A 22,916-nucleotide genomic window follows, 5' to 3' on the forward strand; every position below is an offset into this window, starting at 1 on the left:
TCCACCTGAGTTGCGCTTCACCCCTCCCCTGGGGAAGGCTCAGGTGGGAGACAGCCCTGAAAGCAGCCTGTTTCTGCGTATGCCTGGGGCAGTTGCACCCTGTGTAATCCCGCCGCTGAATCCAGAGGCAGCCAAGCCTCCATAGAAATAGCCACAAAAGCCTCTGTTTCATCCCCTTTCCTCTTTTTCGATTAGCCCAATAGGTGACTTCCACCTTGACCAGTTTCACCTGAGCTGGGGGCCTATTTTTAGTAGTCAGAATTTGTTTATTAATGCCACAATTGGTGTTTGGTTGGACTTAGTCCCTGCTACTGTTAGAGTCTCTTTCCTTTCCCTCCGGGAAGCTGCCTGTGGGGGAGGGGCGCTGGGCGCCAGCCGCCGCGGCTTGGGGAACTCAATGTTCCGGAGACTCGCAGCCGGTCCAGCTGGTCCAGACTTGGGGACGCTGTGTGTCTGGTCACTATCGTGGCTCCGGGAGCTGTTCTGTACTGTTTCTGGTTATTTAGTAGTTGTTCTGGAGGACAAACTAAAACACGCACATTACTAAGCCGCCATCTTGGCCCCTCCCTTTTCATAGGATTTTGTATCAAATGCCATTTGTCACAATTGTGTAATTTCATATTTCTCCATCTTTAAAATATTCTGAACTGCTGTCATGAGGACTTGTTTTGGTTTTTTCCATCTTCTCTTACATTTGACCTGTTTCACCTCCCAGATCTTTTTCCTAAAAGCCAGATCAGTTTGTTATCCCTACATTTTAAAGGGAAGGAGATGGGACAGAGTAGGTAAAGGGTTTGACCCTGTTCTCATTCTGCCCCCAGAAGATGGAACTTTTATGTGAAGCAAACTTATAGTATAGGTGTAATGCTTGGAGCCTGTCTTCTTCTTAAACCTCTCTCTCTGACTCCCTCTCTTTCTGCTTCTGGTTTTCTTTTACTGCCCTTCTCTCTAGTTCTTACTCTGATATATTTGACATTTTTAATACTTGGCAGTTTTCAAATACCCCACCCCCTCTTGGTATTTCATTTCCTCACATCCCTTTCAAAGATGAGGATAGAGTGTAGAGAGTTCAAGAAGCCTGGCTAACAAGTGGAGGAGCCAAGATTTGAACTTGGGTCTACTGACCCCACCCCAACAGAGCTCCTTTGCAATGCTCAGGACCAAGAAGAGCTTAAAACATGCACAAATTCGAAAAGACAATAGCCAGGATATAACATCTCCTGGGTGTTTGTGTTTAAATCTTAAGAAGCATCATGAGAGACTGTAGACCTCAATCAGGATGAAGTTTGTCACCAGGGGAGAGAAAATGCTTCCTAAGTGTTTTTGGCTTACATCATTGTAAAACCTAAGTTGTAACTGCACTAGCACCAGCCAACTCTTATGAAAAGCACTGCTGGGATTTTGCATTGGTCCTCAGCCAGAAGAAGTCAGTAGCCAGAAACAACGAGCAGAAAACGCATTGGATATGAGTGAGCTCCTTGAAGATGAAGTTTCTCACCTGCAAGGAGGGACAGAGGTGCCTCATCCCATCCCAGGGCCTAGGTTACTGAAACATTAGATTTCATAACATCTGTTTCAGCAGATATATAAACACAGGGAGACTTTATTATGATTTTGCAACAATCCTTATGTGCTAAAAAGAGATTTGAGGAACAACTTCACTGAAGGCCAAGTGATCCCAAGTTAATGTTTGAGCGTGACTCTGTTCCCAAGTATGAATGTTAATGGCTTGTCAAGTGTGAACATTTTGCTCCTGCTTTGGCTTTATCACTTTATTTCCCAAGGTTCTGCATGAGACACTCTGAAGTTTCATTTCCCTTTATCATAAGAAACTCTAATCTTTAGTTTATTATGTAAGGAGAAGCAGTAGAAACATAGAGGAAATATCCTGTATGATAGGCTTTTGCAGCATCACTCAGCCATGGGACTCAGAAGCACCCTGGGCCCACAAGAGTTCTTGTAATGATTCCAGCAAAGTCACATGAGCTGTCAAAGGCCACAGTGTTGAACAGAGGGGATCTGGGCTGCCTGATCTTTATCCCAGCCTTTGAAAGAGACACGGAGCCGGCCTCCAACTTTTCCAGTGATGTGTTTTGTCTCCTCTTTATCTATTAGAAGGATCTTTTAAACAGGATCTCATTGTGGGATCAGATGGGAGCCTAAATGCTACCAAAATGGCTCTTGGGATGAACCAAAGATTAAGGGATAGACCCTGTATGTTTATGTTCGTTCATTCATTCATTCATTAATCTAATATGGATTGAGCCACTCTTATATCCCCGAGGTGCTAGGTACAGGCAGTAAATCAGAAACACATGGTCCCCTACTGTCCCAAGCTGTAAAAGCCGCAGGGGGTGGGAGGAGGTGGGGGCAGGAGGGACAGAGACTTAACACAGGCAGTTTGGTAGAGGAAGTACATGTCATCCCAAGAGCACATGGGAGATGTTTCTAACCCAAGCTTGGGGTTAGGGTGTTAAAATGTTACAGCTAAAAAGAAACTCTAAAGTCACCTGATTTAAGCTGTGTTTTATAAACAAGAACAAGCCACTTGGCTGGGACTGACCACTAGTGAGGAGCCCTGTTGGCCATGGGCCACTCCTCCTGTCCTCAACACCCTCTGTGCCCTGCTCCCCCCACCCCTGCCTTGTCTGGCTGTCTCTGTGCACACTGCACATAGCAGGGTGGAAAGCACACCCCTCCAGGCACACTCCCCATATTTCTAAAACCTTTTAGCTTCCTGAGAAGCAAGATGTGAGCTTGGAATGAACAAATATTATCTGGGGAGGGGAGGGGGAAAATATATATATATATATATATATATATATTGAATAGGCAGTTGAACAGTTGAGTCTGGAGTTCACCAGCAAGGTCTAGACTAGAAACAAGGCCACATAGGCATTTGAGACAACAGTGTTCCATGCAAATGCCCTGAGGTAGGAGCAGTGTGCCAATTGTATTCGCTGTTTTTATGTGACTGACAAAGAGTCACATGTACCTAGAATGGAATAAGTGAGGAGGAGAGTAATAAGGGCTGAGGCCACACAGCTGCAGGGCTGTGATTGCATGGAGCCCTGTTGGCTGTAGTAGGCAGGCTATTCAATAGGGAGCCATAGGACAGGCTTGAGTATATATATATACTCCTGACATTGGAGTGTCTCAGGGCTCTGTCTTTGGTCCTTTTTGGTTCTTTATCATACAGACTCATGGCTTTGAATATATATATATATTTAGCAGGTTGAAGAAACTCTTAGCCTTGATGAATTATTTCAGAAGTGAGTATTTGTTATTTTCTACTTAGTGGGACTTAACAGAGAAGATAAGTCCGGCCACAAAATTATCCAAGTTAATAGATATATAAAGCTCAAATAGTCCCAAGTTAGGTCAGTTAAAACTGTCTTGATGGGGGGGGGGGGGGTGAAGGGATGTGCAAAAATAAACACCAATGAAGTAAAATAATAAAATGTTTAAAACCTGCACTCTGGGAGCTAACAGAATGGGAGATTCCAATGTGGTTAATTTATACAATTTATTTAACTCATTCTAAGCCTTGTTTTTCTCATCTCTAAAAAATGAAAAGGATAAAAGTGCACACCCCATTGAGTTGTTAATAAGGTTTCAGAAAATCAGTGCATAAAAATTACATAGCTTTCTATAAACCTACAACTTCTCTAATACTTTTTTTAAAAAATACAAATAAAAAGTATATAGTGGGTAGGCAATGGTGGCTCACTGGCAGAGTTCTCGCCTACCATGCCAGAGACCTGGGTTCACTTCCTGGTACCTGCCCATGTGAAAAAAAAGAAAGAAAAAAAAAAAAGTATATAGCACACACCTGGCCCATATAATCCACTCAAAGAAATTCTTACTCTTATTATTAGCTGCATAGAGCCAGAGATAAGCCTATAACGCCTATCCTGAAAGCGGCAGCCTCGCTAAAGATTGGCTGCAAGCTTAGCTCAAACTTTACTCGAAACCTATGCTGGTAAGACAGTCTGGTCCGTTATGCGATTTTTTTTTTTTTTTTTTGCAATTTTTAATCTACGAAACACTTGACAAGTATTTATCAAAGGTCTGCCCCATGCCAAGCACTATAATATTTGTTGGCGATATTACAGTGAAGAAAGCAGGCATAATCCTTGCCTCTGGGGTGATTATATTCTAGTGGGGAGAAACATACAGTCAATATGGTAAATATGTCAATTACATGACATGCAATGAAAACATTAAACAGGATAAGGGAAATGGAGAGTTCACACTTTTAAGTAGAGCAATCAGAAGAGACCTTTCAAATTACAGTGGTGACATATGAGCAAATGGCTCAGGTGTGAGACCTTAACTGAGCAGGCCACATAGGCATTTGAGACAACAGTGTTCTATGCAAATGCCCTGAGGTAGGAGCAGTGTGCCAATTGTATTCGCTGTTTTTATGTGACTGACAAAGAGTCACATGTACCTAGAATGGAATAAGTGAGGAAGAGAGGAATAAGGGCTGAGGCCACACAGCTGCAGGGCTGTGATTGCATGGAGCCCTGTTGGCTGTAGTAGGCAGGCTATTCAATAGAGAGCCATAGGACAGGCTTGAGCAGAGGAGTGGTGTGATCTGATGTAGGTTTTAAAATGACCCCTCTGGCTGTTGTATTGGTAATAGACGCTAAGGAGCTAAGGTTGGAAACGGGAATCAGTTAGGAGGTTGCTTCAATAATCCAGGCACAAGGTGCGGAGAAGTAATTAGATTCTCTAATATAGATTAGATGTATTTTGAAGAAACAAGGCAATGGTATTTCCTGATTATTTAGATACTGAGTATAAGAGAGAGGAATCAAGAGTGAGCTCAAAGTGTTTTCTGGAATAACTAAAAGATGGGGTTGGAATGAGGAATACCAGGAGTGGAGAGTGTGGACAAGGGGAGCTGGATTCCAGCTATAGACATGTCAAGTTCAAGGTGTATATGAGACATCCAGGTGAAAGAGTCAAGTAGGCAGTTGAACAGATGAGTCTGGAGTTCACCAGCAAGGTCTAGACTAGAAACAGAAATTTAGCAGTTGTTAGCATAGAGTTGATATTCAAAGCCATGAGTCTGTATGATAAAGAACCAAAAAGGACCAAAGACAGAGCCCTGAGACACTCTAATGTCAGGACAGAGACAGATGGGTTTCCATGAAAATAAGAGTGTCACTCAGCCCAAAGTCTCCAGTAAACTGCTCTAGATCAAAGGTTGGCACACTATGGCTCACAGACCAAAATCAGCCCAGCAACCTGTTTTTTTGTTTGTTTTTTATTGTAAAGAATAACATATATACAAAAAAGCAACAAAGTTCAAAGCACATCGCAACAACTAGTTGTAAGACAGATTTCAGAGTTTGGTATGAGTAACAATTTCACAATTTTAATTTTTTCCTTCTGGCTGCTCCAAGATACTGGAGACTAAAAGAAATATCAATATAATAATTCAGCACTCATATTCATTTGTTAAATCCAACCTTCTCTGTATAACTCCACCAAAGCTTTGCTCTTTCTCCCATTCCTTAGAAGTATTTGGGCTATGGGCATAATAGCTTTTTCGTGTTGGAAGGGGCTATCGATACTATGGGATGGGGGATGGAGCTAGTTGATGTTCTGGAGAGGCTGGCCCCTTTAGGTTTCAGAACTTATCTGGTCCAGGGACACATCTGGAGGTTGTAGGTCTATGGAAAGTGACCCTAGTGCATGGAACCTTTGTAGAATCTTATATAACACCCTAGGTGTTCTTTAGGATTGGCTGGAAGGGTTTTGGCTGGGATTTGCAGCCACCTGTTTTGTAAGTAATGTTTTAGTGGAACACAGACACACTCATTTGTTTACACACTTTCTGTTGCTGCTTTCACACAACAGCAGAGTTAGGTGGTTGTGACTGATACTGTATGGCCCGTGAAGCCTAAAATGTTTACTGTCTGACCCTTCTCAGAAAAAGTTTGCCTCCCCGTGTTCTAGTAGCAAGGTAAGGCATTCTCAGGTTGGGGAAGGGATCTCATCAATCTAATGATGCTGTCAATCTCTTCTGTCTATAGCAGTGACCTGGACCTGGAATTGTTTTCTGGAAACAATGCTAGACTTTGGACTGCTCTTTATGTGTTCTTTTACCCTCTGTCCTTCAGTCTCTCTCCTTTTATTTGTTTATAAGCCTAGAGAGAATTAGAGGAATATATATAAAAGCAAAGCCATTGAAGCCATAACCTTGGCCTCACTGACCCCAAGCTGAGACTTTCAAAATCCAATTACAGCCCATGATGTTATTATATGGGTTGCCTCAAGGTCAAATCACATCCAGGGCAACGTAATGTAGGGATTACTAGTGTTTTCCTAATATGGGTGAATTCTATAGCCACTGAGTCCATTCATAGGAGAAAAAAAGGGAAAAGTTGTCCCATATCCCTTATTATTCTTTCATATTCCAGAGTCTTTTGGAATTTATAACATAAAAGGGGAACTCTTACAACTGCAGAGCCATTTACTCTGACAGTCTGTCCTGAAGACAATTCCATAATGGGGTGGGTAGTGACCAGGCACACTCAGACTTACTCTAAAAAGTCCTAAAGCATTGATTAAAATTACTCAGAAGAACTTTAAATTGTTTCCTCTTTTTTAGTCCTTCTGTCTATCTCCTGTTCTCCATTTCAATAACTCAGCCCCAATCTAGCAAAGCTATTATTAAGGATAATTCATTTGCTTGGTAGATATACAGTGTTTATAAATAAAAATTCTTTTTAGAAAAGATTTATCGATAATCAAAGAACTGATACAATTCCAAAACTCTTGCTCCTGTGATTTCTCTTTCCTCTGGTGCTGTCCATCCCTCTCCTTCCCGTCGCTCTGACTTGGAAGTTGGGAAGAGTGATTTATTGTCATGTATGACTCACTGACAATTCTCCACCTTCTCCATTCAGAACAGGGCTCATCAAAGCTGCAATTTACCGAGTCTATTTTATGCAATCTAAATGCTGATAATAAACAGTTTTAGTGGTCAGAAAGCCTGAGACGAAACCGTGAGACTTGCACAGAAAAGGCTTTCCAAATGTACCCAGTTGTATTATTATGACTGAATTTCCATATTATGCTTTATAAAATGTTCAATTGGAACAGTATCAAATGACAGGAGATTGAGGCCATTTAAGTCCAAGCAATGTACTAATGGAGTACTTGAATATACTGGTAGGCGGCTGGATCTTTCTTTTAATTATTTTGTCCTATTTTTCTCATATGTGAATGCAAACAACTTGCACAAGGGAGACCCGACTCTATACCCCTGCTCTGCACTTAACCTCTGTGAGCTGTTTCCCCATCTGCGAGATGGAAATGATGATATAAATACCTGTCCCCCAGGTATGGCAACAGATGCTCCCCTAATGTTAGTCCTCTCTTCGCCGGAGAATGGAATACAGTGAGAGCACACTGCCTGCAAATCCTGAAGCTGACAGATATGTGAGCCTTGACTTGAGTGCAACATGGCATATGTAATGTTGAAACTGAAGAAAGGAGACAACATTATCAAAGCAAGTTCACTGATACCAAGGATTCCTGCCCGGTGCTTAGAAACGATGTCTACTCATACTAGTCTCCTTAGGAGGCACAGCAGTTGCCCAGGAAGAATTCTTATCCCCGTTTTATAGATGAGAAAACTTAGAGTTAAATGAGCTATGTGAGATGGTATTTACTTTAAGAGCCTAGACTGAAACTCTAGTCTTCTGACCTCCTGGTCTCTGTTCTGGCCAACATTTTCTACCCTGCTCTGAGGGCTGGCCTCTGAGTCTCCCTGTCCAGCTGCAACTAGAACACCTCTAGATTTACTAAACTCAAGTGCTAGATGGCTATATAAAATTTCGTATGATAAAAATCTCTACTCTAAAAGAAAATTTGAAAACCATTGCACTCTATCACGATGTCTTTGCAGCATGGTACATTTGCAACTAAATTATATTATGTTAGCCTGAGAAGAGATGTAGATAATCTTTAATTTACCCCATCATTATCCCAATGTCTGTGGGCTAGAATCTGAAACAGTGTTGTTTTTCCATTTATGAGTGATGGAATCAAAAGCAAAATGTGGTCCTAGGAGTTGTCCTGAGATACACTGTAGTGGAGCAGTCATTGGAGGTCTGTCCAACATTCCTCTTTGTCCAGACCGTGAACGTAGTCTAGGAGTTGACCCACTGGAGAGAAATGACATCTAGCAGAAAAAAGTATGATTAGGGATTTATTGACTTGGCAGAGTTGACTGAACTTTTGCATAGATCAGTTATAACAGTGACTTTGTGAAAGAAGAGAAGAAATCTCTCAGGATGCTTTGGTCTGGAAAAACATCCCTGAAATGGCTAGTGCTTCTGTGGATATTCTGTAAATGTCAGAGAATCTACAGTGTTATCCTAACAGATAACTCTGACTGCTGACACCTAATAAATGCTTCCATAAAGTACTGACTTGGAAGGTGTCAGGATATTCATGAAAAGATGCAGCTCCCGCTTCCCTGCCCCATCTGCCCATAATGCTTTTCCAACCGAACACCATTTTCCAAGGCAAGCTGTGGAATATGTGTTTATCCTTTAACAGGGAACTAAAGGAGAAGATTCAGCCAGAAATCGTAGAGCTGATCAAACAACAACGTTTGAACCGCCTCGTTGAAGGGACCTGCTTTAGGAAACTCAACAGCCGGCGGAGGCAAGGTATGGTATAGGACACTCCCGCAACTGGTAGGGTTAGTGGTGGTGGTTTGCTCTGTGAGGCATCAGAGAGCATGGTTGGTCTAAGGGTGGCCACACAGCAAGGCATTGACCAGGAATAAGAATCCAGAGACAGTGTGTCCAGAGACAGTCCAAGTTCAGAATTGTCAAAAGTCCCATAGAACCAAAGAGCCATTCTTCACCTTTCGGTGAAGCTTTGTGGTGGTGTCAACAACAGCTGGCACATGTGGAGAGCTCACTATGTCCCAGGCTTTTCTTTAAACATTTTACTTATGTTAAGGATTTCATCCTCATAATAACCTATAAAGAAGTTACTGTGATTATCCCCAGGTTATAAATGAGAAAACTGAGGCACTGAGAAATATTGAGGAACTTGCCCGAGATCACAGAGGAGCAAGAATTCACACCCAAGCTAGTCTATGGCCCTTATTTTTAGTAACTCATATGATACAACACAGGAGCCAGATGATGTGGGTGCTATTTGTTGAATTGGATCTTAGGATTTTCAACATAGATGACCCTTTTCCCAGTTCACCCTTATGGATTCCCATCCAGCTCAGAATTATATATTCTATTTAAGGTAAGATTCAGTAAACCAAGGTGGAGTAGAAGCTGTTTTTATAATCTTCCAGATTACATTCACATTTCTGAATTAACCCTATAAAATTCTGTCCCCAAAATGGGTGCCATTAGACCAGTTCCACCAGGTGGGAAAAATTTCCAGCTGTCTCTTTGCTGGGAAAGTAAAGCTCCTTGATTATTTTCTTGCTCTCTTGCCATGCTGCTAATTGCAAAGTCAAAGTACTAGTATCACACCGTCCTAGAAACAAACAGCAACACCCCCCCTACACACACACACAAAAAAAAATCCCTGAAAAAATTAAGGTGTGGAGAGAGGAGAAGAGATTGGGGAAAGGCCAGGAATTGATAGCAAAAGTAGTAACAAGCATAGCGTTAGCAGCTGTACCAAGAACAAGTATCTGTTAAGACCCAGAGGACCCTTGATAAATATTTCTGAAAGCTGACAGATGCTCGGCTCAGATGTAGAGCTCATCACTACTGGCAAATATTCAGTGTTCATCCCAGCCCATCCCACTGGTCATTTATTTAACTGTGCTGAATTTTCAGTAAATTCCAACTATTTCAAATCTTACCATTAAAAATCGTATTGAGTGGTATCTAAAAGCAGAAATTCCTCGATGAATGAAAATGTGGGTTATTCCCAGGGGCTGGGCAGTCATGGCAGTGAGTTTTGAACTGGGCCATGGAGAGAACAGAATAATAACGGACAGCTGAGCTGAGAAAGATTCACACTGAGACTAGCAATGGGAAAGGTAACTCATGACTCCAGTTCACTCATTGGAAGATGAGTTGGATCTCTCTTTTTTCATTACGTTCCTTGAATTTGGCATCACTGTTAGACTAAATGGTGTTCCAAGAAGATGGTATAGCACATCGGTGAGGATATGACACAGGAGCCAGGTGATGTGGATGGAATCCTGCCTCTGTCTGTGGGACTGTGGGCAGTTTCCCCCAGTGAAATGAGGATGATGATGCTGGAAAGAAATGAAGAAGAAAGGCAATCATGAATGTAGGTCTTCAACAGAGATAACAAAAGGTAGCTGCTTTTATTACAGAAGAATGTCAAGTAAAAAAGGAGTGAGCTAGACACCAGCAGAGTTACCTCTGGGTTCTCTACAGTTGACCAGCTGTGTCTCTTTAGGCAGGCCGCATGAACTCTCTGGGTCATAAACTCCCATCTATAAAATGGAATTAGATGACCTGCAAGATTTCTGCTCAGTTAGACAAAGTCATATGTGTTCCCCAGTCTCTTTATAACAATTAGAAAAATAAATATTCAGGATATATTATCCTATAAAGGTGATTTTTGATGTTTTTATTTACTTGACATCAGGAAAAGGGCTAAAGCAATTGGGGAGGTTTGTGTGACAATTTTGTCACCTACTAACCAGGTGCCACCATTGATGTCCAGCCAGTCCTTCAGAACCTAATTCAGGGAACTAAATGTAACCTTCTAGTCTGTTTCTCTGGGTAACTAACCCTTTTTAGGCTAAGATGGAAGATTCTACTAGAATATTCCTGTTTCTAGATGTAGTAATTTTAGGTTTTGTTAAAGAAGTGTTATTCCTTTATCTGTAAATCTTCCCCATTTTCTAAAAATGAATTACCTAATGAACAAAAAATATTAGCCCCTAGATTATAAATATATTAGTTCAGTTCCCTTGGGAGCATAACCATCTGTGTTTAATGTAAAATCATCCTGCTGAGTGCAGAAAGGGAGGCTTTTTGGTATTTGGTAAATGGATTTTAAATCTGGTGACTGACTCTTTGTGCTTAAAAATAGGAATTCAAAACAGACTGTGCTGAAATTAGTTTCCTATCACTCCATCAAAAATATTTCATTTAGACTTACACAGATTAATGAGAACATGAGGTAAATAATTTTTAATCCCTTCAAGAAAGGTGCATTTCCATGTGAGATCCTAGCCTGGCACAGCGAGATGCTTGCCATATGCCATCGGCAGGCTAAAGAACAGTTATCCTCCACCCAGGAGCCAATACACACTACCTTTAAACTTGTTCAACAACGCATGGGACACATATGAGTGACTTTAAGTAATTAACTTTATGGGGGAAATTGAAGGAGCTTCCAATCCCAGAGAAGTGGGACATGGAGAGGCAAACAGTCCCTTTCTGTGTTGTGTTTGAATAGAAGCCAGTATGGTGATATATGACTCATCAATCTACCTGTCTCATTTGCAACTCTGTTACTGACATAGTTTGATGCAGGGGTTTAAAAACCTGAGTTTCTGGGAATTCTGATCACATTAGAACTGGGAGGCAGTAAGTAAATCATATAAGACACATCAAGCTGGGTTCAAGTCTTCCCTCCCCATTCCTTAGCTGGGTGACCTCAGGTAACCTACTCAACATCTCTGTGTTTCTATTTACTCATCTGTAAAATGAGGATGATGTCAGTTCCTACATCATAGAGTTATATAGGTTAAATAAAATTATGCATGCATATCACTTAGGACAGTAACAGTTTTAGTAAACATTCATTATTGATACTTATTAATTTTGCTTGTGGTTTCCTAGAACATAGATTCTTCAATGTAGGAGATAGAGTGGAATTGGATACTACATACTTACTTCATTCCATTCTGCCCCCTCCATGGAATATTAAGTCTAGTTGCAGAATCCCTCACGTTTGAACTTGCCTTGCTTCCCTGTTCCTTGGGGTTCTGCCAGAGAGTTAAGATGAAATCCCGGAAGCTTTCTGTTGTTAGGCTTACAGGCTCAGTGGCTCCCTGCTGATTTTCTTATATTTCAGATGTGAGCTTCTCTCAAAGTCACTTGTATTGAATCACCTTGATGTGAGCCCAGGGCTCAACAGTGGAGAGTCATTCCAAGAAAGGAAAGCGTAGAATTACCTACGTACTGGAGAAATTATCCACTCCATGACCATCATCCCTTCCCTAAGCACTAACATGACAAATTCCTTTTGGAATTCAGTGCGTGGCAGACCTTGTCTCCCCCGAGGATCTGGATGCTTCCACATTTGTGCCAACAGAGCCTATGCACTTTACACTTCTCTTGATTTAGTCAGAAAATCCCCGAGCCAAATGGGAGGCTCAGGCACAGTAGCTAGATAAACCCTTTTGGGGTACAGGTTGTTTCTTCCTCTACCCTTGATTGAGATTGTCTTAATGCTTCATTAAACTTAATAATAATTAATATTTATAAAGAAGCAGGATAAATAAATAAATATTTTCAAATGAGGAGAACAGTCAGTTTATTTTCAGAAAAAAAGAGGGCACTTGCCAAATAGCTCAAAATAATATGGTCATTGCTCCCAAAATTTGGAGGGACCGGTAGTGTGACGAGAGGTGCTATCATTGACTGGACAGATGGAAGGCACTACCGTTTATTATGAGCCAGCTCTGAGAAGGGTGCTTGAGGGATACTTTATACAAGTTTTACTCTTATAATCATTACCATTACCTAATAATGGAAGAACAAAGATCCCTAAGGTTTTTATCATTTGTGCAGAGCCCCACAGCTAATACATGACAGGCCTGAAACCCCGCTATGTTGGACATCAGAGTCTGTGGTTAGGCCAAATCATCTTCAAACACTGTTTGGCTCTGGAATCATCTTCTGGGAAGAGACTCCAGGGAAGCAGAATTCTGAATCAAATGTGTGTCTCTCATTTTAAGTATCATCCAGTAAAATGAGGAAGATTCAGAAGGCAGAATGACTTTTATCTGTATCTATAGTTGCAGTTTCCATTTCATGGGTCAACAGAGAAATCTTGGGTCTCATCACCTGGAAGATATATCCCTTTAGAAACATGGCTGGGGTCCCTCATGTTTGGTAACTTGGCACATGTCAACCTCAAACGGCATGGAGACCTTCTCCTAAACGTGCCGAAGACCACACATTTTAGATCAACTTAGGAAAAATAGTAGTGAAAGTGTCCTAAGGAAGTGCTTTAGAGAATACCATGTGACCTCCCAAATGCAGAAATATCAGGGCCTTCTAGCTCAGCAGCCAGCTGCCCACTATGGACTTGGCATCCAAGACAGAGACTCCCTCTGAGGCTGTACCAGAGTTGATAAGGACTCACTTCTTGCTGTGCCCTGTGCACACTTAACTCAGCAGCATTGCACACTCACCAGTGGTGGCTGTCATTCAGCTGGCTGACTCCCCAAAAGACTGGGGCCCTCTCCAAACTTGCCTTCAGCCTCTAAGATGACAAAAAACTCTAGGCTGAACTCTCTGACAAAGGAGCCACTAGCTACCTGTGGCTGTTCACATTAATGAAAATTAAACTGAAAATGTATTTACTGATCCTGAAGCCAGATGGAAAAGAGAAGCCTCTCTACCCCAAATCCAGCCTCCCCCTGCCTGTGTTTCTTCCTACAGCCTGCTGGTTTTCAAGAGGTCCAGGTACAAGGTTGAGCCTGAGTCAGAGAAGTCAATCAGAAGGGCTGCTTGGAATCCCCTGAGTGTTGGGAGCCTCCCTTCCTGCCCCCTCCACCCTCCAAAATGTTTCCTTAGTGTTAATAATGCAGGTTTCGAATGTTTTCATCATTCCATCCAGCATAAAGTTGGGCAGCACTGAATCCACAAGTTGTCAGTAGTTATCAGCTGGGTGACATTAGAAATAGTTTTCATCAGCCTCGGAGACCTTCTTGCTAGGCTTGTGAGTTTTGGGACCTGCTTTTCCCTCTGATCCTTCACACACACATATACACACACACACAATTATGCACACATGGAAAGAAAAAGAAGTGAAGTACAACATTGTCCCCATATTTTGAGTTTCTGAGTATGGGGGTGAAGGGATGGCTGTGAGTGTACTCTCCTCCATACTCGACTAGAAACCCTCCATCTTAACTCCATTTTGTCTTTAAAGGCAAGTAAACAATCTTTGATAAATGTTCTCACTGCTTCCTGCTAATGGCTTCTAGTGACACATTCATTTATTCATTGCCCAGAGGAATTGAGGAGCTAGTGATTCCATGCTGTGTTTTGAAAGGAAACCACACATTTTTCTTACCATGAGAAGAAACTGCACATCCAGCTGTTGCGGGTGTCTGATTCTGAAAGTCTCTCCCAGCATGCCAGGAGTGCTGTACTGGCCGGAGCTTGCAGCCCTTTTCACCTTTGTGGCAGCTTTGCTTTCGAAACAGAAATATGCGCAGTGTCATGCATCTAAGCCTTCCCAAAGCTAAGGAAGATAGCTGAGTATCCAATCCCTTTTGATTACAGAGACAACCTTTTCAAGCCTTTACTCTCTTTCCAATATTTTGTCATCCATCCAAGCCTTCCTTTTTGATTGGGAGTTGTCCATGTCACTTACACTGATAAAAGTCTAAATGATCTTTTAGTTCTCTACCGTTTTAGTGGTGGACAGAAAAAAAGAAGCTTATATTTGACAGGAGAAGAACTAGCCCAAACTAGCAGGAAAACCAGGGAAAAGTGGTTTTAAGCTTCTTGCAGGAGGGAATTCTGTTAGCCATACAGCAGATATTTTTTAAAGGTTCCATGTGGCCTTCTGTGGTCTTTTAAACAGGCATTGACTGCACCCTTGCAAGGTAGGTAGCTGTTTTGCCACATAGACCCCTGATACATAGCCACTGTTGTGAGGTAATTTATGATGTGAGAATACGTTACATAAGAGACTTTCCGCCTCCTCATTTTCCCTATAGTATTTCCAGAGTTGCTGAATTGTTCCTGCCCTTTTCCTTGACCCATTGGTCTGGAAACAAGTTTTTGTTTCTACCATATTTTTCTCAGCTGCCATTAAGAATTGAGGAAACTCATTTTTTTTTCTTGAGTTGCTTGGCTTTGTCTCTTATGCCTGCCTTTCATTTTAATGACATTTTTGTCATACCCACTCCACAAATATTCACTGAATGAATAAACTTACACTGAAAATAAAAGTAGCAAAATGTCATGGAGGTCTGATGGGTTACCTTACCAATGTGTCTAAAGTATGCGTTTTACTCCATAATGAATCTGTTTGTATTAAAGTATTTACCAGTTAACTTTTTTAATGCCACCTCCATCCAAATATTGAGTATAATTGATCTTTGCACCATAATGACCTTTTGGCTTCAGTACCACTGCTAACTGGTGGAGCTTATCCCAGCCTGAGAAACATGGGACTCCTCTAAAGAATAGGCTAAGACCTTTCTCCAAATAAAACCCGCATTTCCAGGCGTCACATCTCACTGACTCCCCTCCTAGCTTCCTGTCACCCTTCGGTTGCTCTCATAGCTAAAAATCCTGCCTCAGAGGTAACAGATTTTAGCGACAGAGGACAGATTTTTAGCACATTTCACCAGCTGGCTTTGTAGTCATCTCAGGCTATTTAGACCAGACGAAAGGTCGCTTAGGAGAAAGGAACTGGCAGCCTTATCCTGCCTCATTAAGCAAACAGGGGCATCCTCAGAAGCACCTTTGAGGCTCATCACCAAGTAGCCTCTTCCTTTAGAACTGATTATTGTGAATTACAAGTCAAATTCCACGACCTCTTTCTTCTCCTCATGGGAAACTGATAATTCCACATTTTCTCAGGCAATAACAGTGTTCTCTACTTTTGAAACACTCTTACAAAAAATGACCTGTGTTTGGTGTACATATAACATAATTTTGAAAATTTAGCAATTCTGGATATTTTTCTAGCCATCAAATAACTTTTTTTTTTCTCTCACACTTTTCCACCAGAGTAGAGAAGATATACTTCAGGAATTCCTGAACCCAATTACAGACAAAGAAAATGGAAGTCACAGAGGCATTCTCCTATGTAGATCAAGCTGGGACATTTATTCATTATGTGGCTTTTATTTTCATGTTTAAAACTTTATGTCTAGGGCCAGCCATGGTGGCTCAGTGGCAGAGTTCTTGCCTGCCATGCTGGAGACCTCGGTTCGGTTCCCAGTGCCTGCCTATGTTTTTTTTGTTTTTTTTTTTAAAAAAAAAAGAACAAAAAAACCTTTTCATCCTTTATAAGAATCATAATTAAAACATGGTTTTGCCGTGAACACAACTTTAGTTAGGAAAAACACTTCTCTTTAAATATCACAGAGATCTTTTGATGCTGAATGCTTTCCAAACCATTTGTATTTGTAGATGTAATCATGAGGTGTTTTGACCAAAGCACAATTTGCTCATCAGTACAAAGGGGCTTACAGGTAATAGACCTTAGGTTTTGTGCCTATGGTGTTTTGACCAAGTCCTCTTCAGCCAAAACAACTGTGCAGATTCAAGGCCCTGTGCCAAGGGATGGGGACAGTGCGATTATGAAGCCAGTGACTGTTGTCACAGAGCCCCTGCCTTCTCTGCATATCAGTACTGATGACCTGGAGTCATCACAGTATAGCCGGCAGGACAGGTTGCTCGGCTAGGTTATACAGCAGACAGAGGGGGATACTAGGATGCTTAGTGTGGATACCAATAATCCCAGTCTAAGACATGGGAGGGGTTCAAAGATGCTGGGGCAGCTCAGAAGATGAGGAGAATCCCTCCAGTTGCAGTAACCAAAGAGGGCTTCCAGGAAGAGGCAACATCTAAGCTGGACTTTGAGAGTTACACAAAAATCTCTGATGCCATTCACATTCCTTGTTTATAAAAAGTGGTCTTTGCCTCCTTCTCCATAACTCACAGGCTGGTTCATACTTCTTTATTATGTGGGGGTGGGGAGAGGTGGCAAGCAGGTGGGGTTGAAGGAGTTAGTGATCCCAAAGCCTTGGTCATTCCTATTCCGAGAACTAAAGTCTAGGAATTAGAAATGAGATTGATTGTCAGTGTCCTCATTCTGTGGATAAATCCTTGAATTATTTGCATCATTTCTTGAGGAATTCCACCCCTTGTTAATACCGCCAGCATCCTAACAGTTCATCTGTTGATTGATTTGTATGTATTAGAGTCAGGGATGGGGGTTTGGTGTGCCAAAGTGACTGATACATGGCTTTGCCCACAACCATTTCGACAATCTTAAAATCTGAGAGAGGAAAGTGTAGGCAGAAGAGTTCTAAGAAAGCTGTTCTTTCCCCCTTGTTGTCAGGCCTGCATTTCCCCCCTTGTTGTCAGGCCTAAGGGGAAAAGGAATAGATTCCAGAGTGGCTATAGATAATGACACAGTACCTTCTGGAAACCATCCCCTCAGAAAACATCTTGCCATTGAACTTGAAGGATTTACTCACTTTCCCAATGGTCTCACCATAAATACCAAATTTATAATAAGGAGGGCAGATGCTAACAAAATATCAAAATCCAAAAGGAACTTCCTGGCCTTGATGTTAAAATTCATTCTTTCCAGCAGACCTAAAAACAAATGAATAGCTTATTCCTCTGGGCAAAGGTGTTAGGAAATAAAGATGTTGATTTTTTTGGAAACGAGAAGCACTTACCTTGGAAATTTGTGTTTGTTTTTCCTCAGACAAGTTCTGGTATTGTCGACTTTCACCGAATCACAAGGTCCTACATTATGGAGACTTGGAAGAAAGCCCCCAGGGAGAAGTGCCGCATGATTCCTTGCAGGACAAATGTAAGTGGCTGTCCTATAGAGAAGGCCTGAGTTTGGTTTGGTCACTTGGCTTTTGTCCACAAAATATGCAAGTAAACTGTCAACTCAAATAAACCTTTAGACATGTTTCATCTTGTGATAAGTCTTGGCTGGAGGATTCTAATCAAGTACATGCTCTTGGTGGATTTGGGGTTTGGGGCAGAACAGGGAACGTGTATAAGAAATGTTCATGGAATCTTTTCTGAAAGATGTAAACTTGGGGTTCAGATGTCCCTTTTGGCATTACCCTGATGCCTTCCATAATCAAAAGGATATAAATTTAATTCTGTCAATTATCTTCTTTCTGATGATCCAAATTAATTTCATATGAATTATATATTTGATTCCTACCTCATTTATTCATTATAGCGTAGTGTACCACCTAATTACAGTGCAGAGCTATGGTAGAACAAATACAACTAACTTACTTCAAAGACGCTCACTCAGATAATTTGAAAATTTATTATTGATTAAACATTATTCTTTGCTAAATATTATGTGAGATAACCAACACCAAGCCCAGTGCCAGGTTTGTTGGCAGCGTTCAGTGTACAAATTAAAGTATTATGGAAACATTAAAATATGCAAGGATGATGACTTAATTGGGAAGAGACAAACTCAACATAGCCTCAGAGGACATCCCAGGTAGAGAAATCAGAGTGAGAAAATAAATCAGGACTCTTGAATAACCTTTAAAAGTCACATTGACCCTGCAGTGAGTTAGATAAGCCTGTCCTAGACAAGATTCCCTACCCTGAGGTCTTAGCACTTTTTCTCCTGTCACTCCAGGCCCCATCGGAGTCAAATCTGGACTGTCTTTCTTACACCTCACAGCCATCATATGCTACAGTAAGTCCTTGAGTGGGAAACTTCCTGAAGCATTCAGACTCCATGCTGACAGACAGCCTGGAATATACTCTTCCTCCAGCTTAAAAATGGCACCACACGGTCTTTGTGGTATCATTTCATTCAGAAAACGTTCTCCTTTCCTTTCATGGAACTGCCTCCCCTGCTCACAGTATTGCCACTGTAATAAGGCAGAAAGAAATCTGAAATTCACAGCTGCAGGGGACCCGGGACTGGGCTTCCATCCGCTTGCTGAGTAGGCAACCCCAGGCATCTGCCTGCGAATGAGGATTCCTCCCTTCCTATCTCAGAAAGGCTTCCAGATTCCAACATTTGGAACCAGTGGTTCTCAAAATGCAGTCCCTGAACTAACAGCAGCAGCATCTGGGACTGTATTAGAAAAGCGAATTCTTAGGTCCCATCCCAGAATTGTTGAATAAAAAAGATAGTAAAAAATAAAATCTACTGAAAATTTGCTATCACAATCATTTCATAAAAGAAAGGTCATTTGATTGTGAGAAACATAAGAACCTAATCTTGAAATAATGGACATGAATTAAATTTGCTTATTGAAAAATACACCAATGTCCTAATTTTTTTTCATTTGCTGTTAGCTGATGAAAAGTCCCTCAGGAACCAAGACTAGTCCAAAGGCCAGTGATTTGGAATCACAGTTCTATTTCAGTAAACTGAAAAAAGTTTTAGATTATTGTTGGTTGGTGCAACCAGCTTCTTAGGAGGTCCCACGCCCCATTCTGAAATTGGTCTAGAGATAAGGAAAGTTGTCTGAACCAAAGGAAGACAGCTTGATTCATTGCTTCCTCATGTGGCCCAGTGAATCTGCTCTGCCATTCCTTGGGACCATTATTTACCCTACCTTTATAGAGATAGAATCCATTTATCAGCCCAATGATTGGTACTTAATTGGTAGGTTGCCCCAATTTCATAGGCAGCCCTTCCATTTTAGCTGGTTTTGTTGCTTAGGAAATCTGTGGTCTTGCTCCCAGAAAAAGTTCAAGGGGTTGACAGCCCCTGAGCCTTGTGAGGGACAATTCCTAGACCTGCCCACAGCTGATGTTCCCAAGCCTACTAAGGCTCCCACTCGAAGACCCCAAGGGCAAAATTAGCTGGCTAGGAACCAGGAGTCCAATGCCATGGAATCCAGGAAGGATGGAGAGCCAACTTTCAGAGTGGTTGCAGGAGAAAAGCAAGGCCAGAACTATGAATCTCCACATGGCATTTGGAAGTGGCCATGGAGTGATGATGATTCTAGAAAAGGGATACATGGCCCCTCCTGCCAGTGCCTCCAAAACTCCTTTGTGCCCCTTTCTTCAGCCTTTGAAGTGACATTGCAAAGTTTTAAAGAATTGCTCCATAAAGTTTATCCATTGCAAAATAAACCAAGAATGCATACTTCTGTGGGTGAGAGTTTAGACATGTGCATGTGAGGATGGGTGAACGGTGGTGTTTCAGTTTGCTAAAGCTGCCAGAATGCAATATACCAGAAATGGATTTGCTTTTACAAAGAAGATTTATTAAGTTACAAGTTACAATTCTAAGACCATGAAAATTTCCAAATTATGGCACCAATAAGAGGATACTTTTACAGAGGAAAGGCAGCTGGCATCTAGGATTCCTCTTTCACATGGGAAAGTGTATGGTGACATCTACTCATTCTTCTCTCCTGGCTTCTGGTTTCAAATGGCTCTTTCAGCTGCAGTGGATCCTTCTTGCTTATCTAAACTCTCTCGGTTCTCCATGTGCTCTCTTAAAGGACTCCAACAAACTGATTAAGACCCACCTTGAATGGGCAGGGTCATATCTCCATGGAAACAGCCCAATTAAAAAGTTCCACCCAACAACAGGTCTGCCCCCACAAGATTGGATTAAAAGGACATAGGTTTTTCTGAGGGTGCATAACAGTTTCAAACCAGCACAGGTGGTATACATGTGTGTGAGTGTGTTAGTGAGATTATATCATGCATGCAAGTCAGGAACTCTGTATTTATGCAACAAATTGTGACCTGAGATTGAAGGTCCTCAGCCTAGTAAACTAAAGTTTGCTAGTTTCATGCCTGCTCCATGGTTTGCACTTAATTCCAATTCTACATTCTGCCCAGAGCAAAATAGCCACCCTCTTGGAGTCCTTAAAAGTCAGAAACCTCATTCCACTAGAAAAAGGCAATATGACTGTAATTAACATTAAGTGCCATTGCCCACACCATATCAGTTGCCGTCTCTTGATACCATGAGGAAAATTGTCTTCCACCCCTTGAGCTAATCTGTGCTGAATATTGAGATATTGATGACATAAATAGTGTAATTGAATCCTCTAAATATAGCTAGTGCCAATGAAGATTGAGGGTCTCGCTTAAGCTGCCTTCTTCCTTTTAAGTTTAGGAAATCTAAAATCCACATAATCCTTCCTTCCCTTCCAACTCACATCTCTCCCACCAGGGTTTTTACAGCCTGTCACCACCCCCATAAATGCTAGACTCCATTACTTTCCAGCCGTGTCCTAGGCCCATCAGTACCTCCCTTTGAAAGAATCTAGGCCAGTGCTTCTCACTCCCACATCAAAGGGACTGGGGAGGAGAAGCACACAGCCTCATCCCCTCACATAAGGAGATTAAGCCTGTTACTGTAGATGAAGAGAACAAGCTAATACAGCGAGGCAAAGTGGGTGATTTGGGTCATTGAAGCACAGTGAGTAACTCAGGTCCCTCAGTCTGCAGAGAGAATTAACTTCCAGTAACAATTAGCATTTAGGGCATACAATATGCCAGGCACCATGCGAAGAGCTTGGCATCAGTTCTTTCGATCTGAAGAGGAGGATATTTGTGTTCCTACTTTACAGATAAGGAAACTGAGGCATAGAAAGATTGTGTAACTTGCTCAAGGTCACATGGTAGGGAAGCAGTAGAGCAAGGAACTATGACCCAGATTTTCACCCTCTACACTGTACTGCCTAGATTAAGAGCCAGCAATGAGTATAGCTCCAGCTTTAGGAGCTAATTCTCTAAGCAACTTTAAGAGATAGATGGTATTATAGTTCTACTCTACAGAGGGGAAGCCTGAGGCTCAAAGAAGTTAAGCCCAAAGTGGTACAGCCAGCAGGTGACTGTCAAGTCAAACCCAGGCTCTCTGATTCAGGACACAGGACTCTCTATCCTTAGAGTTGGTTGGTGCCCTGCCAAGGCAGAGAGGCTAGTTCCTTCCTTGGGCTATACTGGGGTCAGCCTGTCCTTCCTCAGAATCTCTGCACACAGAAGCTTCTAGTAGTGGACTGTGCACACAGCATGTGCTTGCAGTTTACTGACTCCTTCCTGGGGCTGGTTTCTTTCTCCACTTGGCTGCCAGTGATGAAAGTTGAAGCTCGTTTCACTGCGGTGGCGCTATTTTTTTCTTCAACAGCATTTTTGTTTTAAATCACAACTGGAGTCCCTTCCACTGATGTTAGCAACCAGAGTTGCCTGAATCTAAGTGAAGTGACACACACAGTTGGGGCTGTGCTTAGCATGATTTGGGATACTGGTACCTTCTACACATAGGGAGAAGCCACAGCCCAGCAAGGATCAGGGAGTAGAAGAAAAAGCACCAGCCCCGGTCCTGTCCCCGACTAGCTGTGTGATGTTGCATAATTTATTTCCTCTCTGTAGGCCCAAATGTCCCCATCTATAAAATAGAAGTATTGAATTAGGTAGAGTTAGTCTGGCTCAAACTGAAAATAAGCATTGAAAGAAACGAAGCTGTGTTCCTGAGGTGGACACGGGAGGGATGGGAGTGCTTCCTTTACCTATGAGCTTCCTTCACCTGTAGGCTTTTCCTACACAAAAAGGCCTGATCTAAACACTAGCCTAGCTTTAAAGTCATCAAAACACCACCCCCTTCCCTCACCTGTCCTTGTCTCCCTACCCACCACCCCCATCCCTGCTGCCTCCTTAGATTCAGAAGACATGAGTCATACCCTCTGAGTCTGCTCATGGAAATAGAGAGGAAGGCATTTCAACCCTGCCAATGCCTAATCTCTTAAGTCAAGGTATGCAAAAGAACAACCTTTAAAAGCCACACCATATTTGAGTATTTTATGTTTTCTTTTTAGTCATAATTCTGCCAGTGATAGAGCAGCTTGTCTCCTTGACAGGGGACAATGCATATAAAAATCATAAAATATGTACTGCCACAAAGCCCAGTGGAAAAGTGTCTTTCCTTCCCTAGGAAGGCTTCACATTAGAGATTCTGAAATCTGCCCCCAT

The 22,916-nt window shown here is 41.9% G+C and overlaps 1 protein-coding gene across 13 annotated transcripts in view; it reads left to right on the forward strand.

Moving 5' to 3' along the window:
• Positions 1 to 22,916, forward strand: part of ELMO1 (engulfment and cell motility 1) — a 577,880-nt gene that overhangs the window by 536,884 nt on the left and 18,080 nt on the right. For all 13 annotated transcript variants that reach the window (XM_077119672.1, XM_077119654.1, XM_077119621.1 and 10 more), the window contains 2 exons: positions 8,584 to 8,696; positions 17,689 to 17,796. In XM_077119672.1, coding sequence (XP_076975787.1) covers positions 8,584 to 8,696; positions 17,689 to 17,796 — 221 coding nt within the window. The remainder of the gene's footprint in view (positions 1 to 8,583; positions 8,697 to 17,688; positions 17,797 to 22,916) is intronic.

This window comes from Tamandua tetradactyla, chromosome 1 (assembly GCF_023851605.1).
Source record: "Tamandua tetradactyla isolate mTamTet1 chromosome 1, mTamTet1.pri, whole genome shotgun sequence".
In the NCBI taxonomy this organism is placed as follows: domain Eukaryota; kingdom Metazoa; phylum Chordata; class Mammalia; order Pilosa; family Myrmecophagidae; genus Tamandua; species Tamandua tetradactyla.